This window comes from Marmota marmota, unplaced genomic scaffold (genome assembly GCF_001458135.2).
Source record: "Marmota marmota marmota unplaced genomic scaffold, marMar, whole genome shotgun sequence".
Taxonomy (NCBI): Eukaryota; Metazoa; Chordata; class Mammalia; order Rodentia; family Sciuridae; genus Marmota; species Marmota marmota.
In genome coordinates, this window is record NW_026000119.1 from 11,977,988 (window position 1) to 11,985,642 (window position 7,655).

Consider the following 7,655-nt stretch of genomic DNA (forward strand, 5'->3'; position numbering starts at 1 on the left):
GCTGTGTGGAGAGAGATGACTAGGGGATTACACACCTGTCGCGCTGGTTTCAATGCAGTTATCTCCTCCGCCCGTGACGCCATTTCTCTGCCATGGTTATATCCCATGCAAATGGTGACCGTTTGTTCCCTTTGCTGGGTGACCAATGCAACGGGTGGGTCCTGACTGTCTCTCCCAATCCCCGTTTCAGTCCTGTGGCCACTAATGCTTTTCTTTAATATAACCAGAAAGAAGTCTTTAAGTTAACACTCCTAATAGGATAAAATAATTTTAGATTTTATTTGGAGAAAAAGATACATAAAAACTACTAAGAAAGTTTTAAAAGGAAAATTTATGGGAAGGTATTGGCCCTCTGATATGTGAAGACATTCTGGCATTTGTTCAGGAAAAAATAAAATTATTTAATGGGCTTGAATAGAGTTTTCAGAAAACATTTTGAATAAACTTAGACATTTAATGCACGGTAAGGTTGGTACTTCACTGTAGTGACATATGATTTATTTGATAAATTATATTCACACACTTGTTTCTCAATACCTCACACTATGTAAAATATAAATTTTAAGTGAGTTGAAAATATAAAGTATCAAGCTATAAAAAAGTAAAAATACGTGTGTTGGGGGAAATATTTGAATGTCCTCAGGATGGGGAAAGATCTTTAGCAAGATAAGAAACTTAGAAGCTATTAAAAAACAAAACAAAACAAAAAAACAGCTTTTGACTATACAAATGTTAATTATGGCAAAAGTCATGAGCAAAGTCAAAGATATATAATAAGTTTGACAAAAATATTTGCATTGTACATGATGATATGTACTATAATTTTAAAGAGCCCTGACTAGCTGAGAAGAAAAAGGCAGATCAGCAAGACTGTTTAGAAAGGAGGATACAGAAGAAGCCAAAACTGCAGAAGAAAGCTTAGTCTTCTAGAGTCAAGTGTGTAACAACAAAAGTGAGACATTTTTCAGTGTTCTCATGAAAATTAAAAGGGATTGATCACACCCAAAGTAGACAAGATTGTAACTTGCAACAATCTTTTGGAAATTAATCTGGCAGTGTCTGTTAAAACAAACAAACAAAAAAAGAAAATGTTTGAAACATTCATGATGTGCTTTGGGTGTAGTATGGTGATTTTACTTTGGGAAATCTACAGAAATAAAATATCATCTCAAATGAAATATATAGAAGAATGATTATACATTATTTATAATGGCAAAAAACTAAAAAAAATACCTTATCTGTCATTAAATAAGTGATTGAAGATTAGATAATTAGGTTAGATTGTGAAGTACTCTGCAGTATTAATTAGTTAATTAATGATGCTGGGGATCAAATCCCGGGCACTTGCGCATACTAGGTGAGTGCTCTACCACAGAGCTACACCCCAGCCCATCTTTAAAATGAGCCCATTCTTTAAAAGATTGAGTTTAAATGTATTGATCTAAGAATGTCTGTGGTATATTAAGTGGAAAACAAACAAACAAACAAAAAACAGCCCAAAACCAATCATGTGGCATGGCATGATTCTTTTGAAAAGAAAAAAGTAATTAAAAAAAAAAAGTTCTATTACTTGAACAAGTAAGCATGGACTAGAAAATGAAAAGAGAACAACAGATCTATACAAATACTTGTGTTATCCAAGTCTGAATTTATGAATGGAACACCAACCAACTAAATATTTGTTCCATAAAATCGTACTTTTATCTGGGCTGGGATATAGCTCAGTGGTAAATTGCTTGCCTAGTATGTGTAGAGATGCTGGGTTAAATCTCCCGTACTGCAAAAGCAAACAAACAAACAAAAAACCAACTTAATTTTTTTTTAAATCTTTATTTTATTTGTATGTGGTGCTGAGGATCAAACCCAGTGCCTCATGCATGCCAGGCAAGCACGCTGCCACTTGAGCCACATCCCCAGCCCCACCCCCCCAATTTTTTAAAAGAGTATAATTTCATAGAAAATCTCTTATTGGATTGCAATTGGGGTATCAACCATTTGAATTATGGTGAAGGAGTCATTTCACTAGAATTTTAGTGAGGTTCACTTGCAAAAATATGACAGTGAGGAATGCAGAGGGCACATTTGAACAGCACAGTGTATTGACACTCTTGTTCATTATTCTATTCATATGTTTATTCCATAAGTATTTAAGTGCCACAGCCTGAGGTAACACCGGGCCCAAAAGAGAGGAAAGTAAGGCCCTGGGCCTAAGACTGCTCCCTGGCACAGGTGAGAGGTGTGCCCTCAAGTAGTGTGAAGTGAGTATGAATGTTGCTCAGGAGGCACAGTCAGTACCAGTGTCCAGAGGACAACAGATTCAGAATTCCAGAAGAGGGACTGCTAATTCTGCCTGGCATTGCCAAATTCTCTCCATTGGTATGCCATTGTGACCAGCAGACCAAGAGAACACAGAATTATTATTAATATCAGAGACATAAAAGGGCTGCTACTTTGCCAAGAGTATATGGGGCAGAAAATGAAAAAAGTGATCATAGACACGTTGTTGAATAAGCAGGGTTAGTTGGAAATATTGGTGATGTATATTTAAAAAAAATTTTTTTTTAGTTGTGGTTGGACACAATGCCTTTATTTATTTATTTTTGTGTGGTGCTGAGGATCGAACTCAGCCCCTCGCACATGCTAGACAAGCGCTGTACCGCTGAGCCACAACCCTAGCCCCATTGGTGATATTATGGAGAAGAATGACATGGGAATCATGGGCTCAAAGTACTAGAGGACCCATGTTATCTCTTCAGAAGGTCTGAAACTGAACCCAGGAATTCTCTACCACTGAGCCACACCCCCAGCATGCCCCCTCCCACTTTTTAAAAAAAATTTTGAAACGGGGTCTCATTAATAATGTCACTGAGGCTGGCCTAGAGTTTACAGTCCTCTTGCCTTAGCCTCTGGAGTTGCTGGGATTGCAGGCATGCACCCCCATAACCCGCTGGTGTGAGAATTTTAAACAACGGTTATTAAAAACTTCCCCAGACTTTCTGGGCCTGTAGTCTAGGTGAATTAACTCGTTTTGATTTTCGCACTGGGTTTGTGTGATGTTGCGCCTGCTTTCATTTGCTTTACTCCACTGTGTAGAACAGGGCTAATGCAGTCTACTGACAGTTTTTATGTGCTTTAACCAGTTGTGTAATTTTTTCCAGCAATTGAAAAATAGAACATTTTATTGATCTGAAGGGTATCTCATTTCCATTGGTCTTACTTTCTCTAATTTTACTCTTTTGCTGTAGGTGTTAATTTCAGAGCCTGAACTTGGAAGTTGGGAGTTCGGGTGAGAGATGAACAGAATAGATTTGGAGTGGGAGACGCAAAGAAATGCAGGGTGGTTAAAAGGCACTGAGTTACTTATTATCCTCTCTGATCTTTGGTTGCTACTTAGACATCATTTAGGAGCTCTCTTTTCTTAGCTTTTATGAAATATAAACTTCCAGTTTTTTTATTAACTTCTTTTTTAAAAAAATTTATTTTAAATTGACAGTTAAAATTATATTTATGGTGTACCACACGATTTGCCAACTTTTTTGCATCTTTGGCTTTTTTTTCTCTTTCCATTTCAGAGCAGGTGGGACCTTTGCAATGTTCTGTTACTCAAGTTATGTATGTTAATATCTTAAATATTAAAATATTTAAACTATTCTTCATTATGTTCTTAATTATGTAATTAAGTGGTTTTCTCCAATAAAAAAAAAACTTCAAAAACAAAGCTGGGTATTTTAGCCTGCATCTGGAGTCCCAGCTGCTCGAGTGGGTGTGGTGGGGAGGATTGCTCAAGTGCAGGAGTTGGGAGTCAGCCTGGGCAGCATAAAGAGACCCTGTCTCAAAAAAAAATCAAACTCCCCCCCCCCAAAAAAAAACCCCAAACCAACCACAAAGCAAACAATAACAACAAAAACAACATAAAAGCAAAAACTTAAAAACTATACATTTATCTCCTTTTTTTCTCTTTTTCCAGTACTGGAAATGAACCCAAGACCTTGTGCTTACTAGGCAAGTACTCTGCTATTGAGCTAAGTTCCCTAAAAACTATATATTCAGACAAAATAAAACAGGATATAGGGCTGGGGATATAGCTCAGTTGGTAGAGTGCTTTCCTTGCCATGCACAAGGCCATGGGTTCAATCCCTAGCACCACAAAAACAAACAAAAACCCCCGACGGGTACAATGGCACACATCTATAATCCTAGCTACTCAGTAATGTGAGGCAAGAGAATTGCAAATTCAAGATCAGCCTCTGCAACTTAGTAAGAAATTGTCTCAAAAAAAAAATAAATAAAACAAAAAATGGAAGGGATGTAGTTTGGTTGTAGAGCACTTCTGTGTTCAATATTCAGTACCACAAAGCAAAACAAAATCCCCCAAACATAACAAAACAACAACAAACCCAAACTAACAAAAACAAACAAGAAATCCAGGGTATATTACAAATTTATGAAGCAATAACAGTTCACATAGTGCAATAAAGGTAGAGTAGTCTGTTTCATGTTGCTATAACAGAACACCTGAAACTGAGTAATTTATAAAGAACAGAATTTTACTTCCTCACAGTTCTGAAGGTTGGGAGGTCCAAGGCAAAGGTAACTTTTTTTTTGCTAGAGGCTTTCTTGCTGCACCCTCACATGGTGGAAGGTGAAAAGGCAAAAATGGCTCCACTCCCGATGACCAGCCTTTATGGCATTAATCCATCCAGGAGAGCAGAGACCTCATTACCTAAACACCTCCCCAGAGGTTTCACTTCCCAACATTGTTGCTTTGAGGATTAGTTATCAAACATGACTTTTGGACACATTCAATCCACAACAGCAATCAAGATACATAATATTTGAAGTTTCTACACCAAAGGATTCTCCTTCCCATAGACATTAGATCCTTCCAAATCTTTATCTGATCTGTGGCACTTGAAATTTGTTAGCCCTTTAACTCAGAGACAGTTAATTTCAATAATGATGAAGACAAACAAACAGATGGTCTGTTGGAAATAATTCCAAGTTTGTTGAGCAAAGACTAAGACTCATTTGTTTTCCTAGTAAAGCTGTTACATGATCATTGGCGGGACTATTTTGCTTTGGTTGATCTAGCTCATGAACCACATTTTACTTCACAAGGTGGCCAGATGTGTATCTGTGGTAACGATGGTGGCTGCATTACTGAGCTTCCCTTTGTCTACAAATGAGAATTCCTCTGGATGTCCCACTACTTTTCACTTAATGTGTCCTTTCAAATTGATGCTAATAGCTAGGTGTAGTGGCACACACGTATAGAACAGCTACTGGGGAAACTTAGGCAGGAGGATCACAAGTTCAAGGCCAGCCTGAGCAAATTAACAAGACTCTATCTAAAAATAAAAAATAAATAAAAAGAAGAGTTTACCTCAGTGGTTAGCACATCCCTGGGATCAATACCCAGTATTGCTGATAAACAAATAAATAAATTTAAAATATATTTTTTTCTGACCCAATTGACTCAGCATTATTTTGAAACATAGAAATTTTCCTTTTTACTCTGACCCATCACTCTGCTTCAATTTCTACTTTTAATAATAAGATCATACCACAGAAGAATTGGAAGAGAACTTTTAATCCAGCCTACCCTTTCTCTGATTCCATACTTCCCCTTGCTCTTTCCTGCTTGCTCTGTCTGAGGGGCAGTGACCATAAAGTCTGCTGCATCCAATGACAATCTTATGGTCTGTGGTGTTTGGGTAACTTTTTCCTGGAATTTAACAATACTTCACACTGGACAGGTGCTTAGTCAGCTTTTTTGGCATTTTTTCACTTGGACTATTCCAGTCTCCCTGGTACCAAAACTACATAAAGATGTCACAAGAAAGGAAAACTACAGACCAATATTCCTTATGAATATATATGCAAAAATCCTCAACAAAATACCAGCAAGCTCAATCTAGCAACATCAAAATGGGTTGTACATCATGTCCAAGTGGTATTTATCCCAAAATTCAAGGGGTTCATACATAAAAATCAATGCAACACCAGAAGGACAAAAAGCCATGAAAAGGAATGAGCTTTGAATATGTGCTAAAACATGGATTGTGTTAGGTGAAGGAAGCTCAGCTCACCAAAAGGTCAGAGATTGTATGGTTCTGTTCATATGAAATGTCTGGTAGAGGCAATCCTTCAGTCCTATGAAGATGAAGGCAGATCAGTGGTTTCCAGGGACTTGTGGAAGGAGAGAATGAAGAGTAACTGCTATAGCTTTCTTTTGGGGGTGATTAGAGTGTTCTGGAAATAAGACTGTTGTTGCACAATCTTGTGACTGTACTAAACACTGCTGAATTGTATACTTTAAAAGGATGAATTCTATGGTGTGAGAAATATATCTCAATAAAAAAGAACTGTATAAGGAGACAGCAAAGATTCCTATAGCAGCTAGTACAACATTTAGAGCAAGCAGATGCTCAAATAAATGAACTAATGAATGATAAGAACTGTAGGAAATCTTTTTCCAGACCACAAAAGAAGCCATTATTTGTTGAATAACAGGAGAGAAGTGGGCTCCAAGTGTCTTATCCCATGTAATCTCTAAGAAATTCTGTCTCAGCAGTTGCTTTGGTGAAGACTAAGTGCTCAGAGTTGGTTAAGTCTGGATTCTGTTTCCAGCTCTTCCTCCTAAGTATGAATTTCACTTTACTTTTCAGCATCAGTATGACAGCCTGTTCCACAGTGGCCGCCCTGGGAATGATGCCACTCTGCCTTTACCTCTACACCTGGTCCTGGGATCTTGCGCAGAACCTCACCATTCCCTATCAGAACATAGGTCTGTACTGGGCTTGGGAAATGCAGCAGTCACGGTAATGGAGATAGTGCTAGGCATCGCTGTTTCTGCAGGGATTTTTATTTTTGTGTTATTTAATTTAATTCCATACATAACCTTACAGCATAGACTCTATTACTAGTTTGAATTTCTAGATTTTTGAGGTTAAATTACTGGTAAGAACAGAACTGGAATTCTTTCTTTCTCCCTCCCTCCCTCCCTTGCTCCCTTCCTTTCTTTCTTCTCTCTCTCTCTCTCCCCCTCTCTCTCTCTTTCCCTTTTTGTGAGACAGGGCCTCACTAAGTTGCCAAGGCTGACTTGAACTTGCAATCTTCCTGCCTCAGCCTTCTGAGTAGCTGAGATTATAGGCGTGAGCTGCTGCCCCTGGCTTAGAACTGGAATTCTAACTCAGGAATCTGACTGTAAAGTCCAAGCTCCTAACCCTTATGATGTGTCAGTCAACTTTTGTTATAAATAAACAGCAATGCACATATTCTCGTGAGGCCCCCTGGCTCCACCCTGAGTCAATATCAGGCAGTTAGTAAAATGGAAGTGAGCATGAGAAAGCAGTTGCTCCCTAGTCAGGAAGACAGAGAGAGCTGGCTGGGGCCAGGCTAAGGCTTTTATAATCACTTCTGGGGAGAAGCCATCTCTTAAAGTTTCCATTTCCCAATATAGCCACTGAGGACCAAGCTTTCAACACATGAACCTCTGGTGGAATAAACAACATCTGAACTCCCATAGCACACTATTAAGAGTTCATTTTTGAAAATAATGAAAGCCAGAGGTCTTACTTTAAAAGAAAACACAAATCTTAGATAATTAGACTATAAAGCAACAAGACTTTTTTTTTTTTTTTTTTTTTTTGGTT

At 38.0% G+C, this 7,655-nt stretch overlaps 1 protein-coding gene across 1 annotated transcript in view; it reads left to right on the top strand.

Annotated features, from left to right (window-relative positions):
• Window positions 1-7,655, top strand: part of Slc10a6 (solute carrier family 10 member 6) — a 36,366-nt gene that overhangs the window by 16,763 nt on the left and 11,948 nt on the right. The window contains exon 2 of the mRNA XM_048784715.1: window positions 6,669-6,822. Coding sequence (XP_048640672.1) covers window positions 6,669-6,822 — 154 coding nt within the window. The remainder of the gene's footprint in view (window positions 1-6,668; window positions 6,823-7,655) is intronic.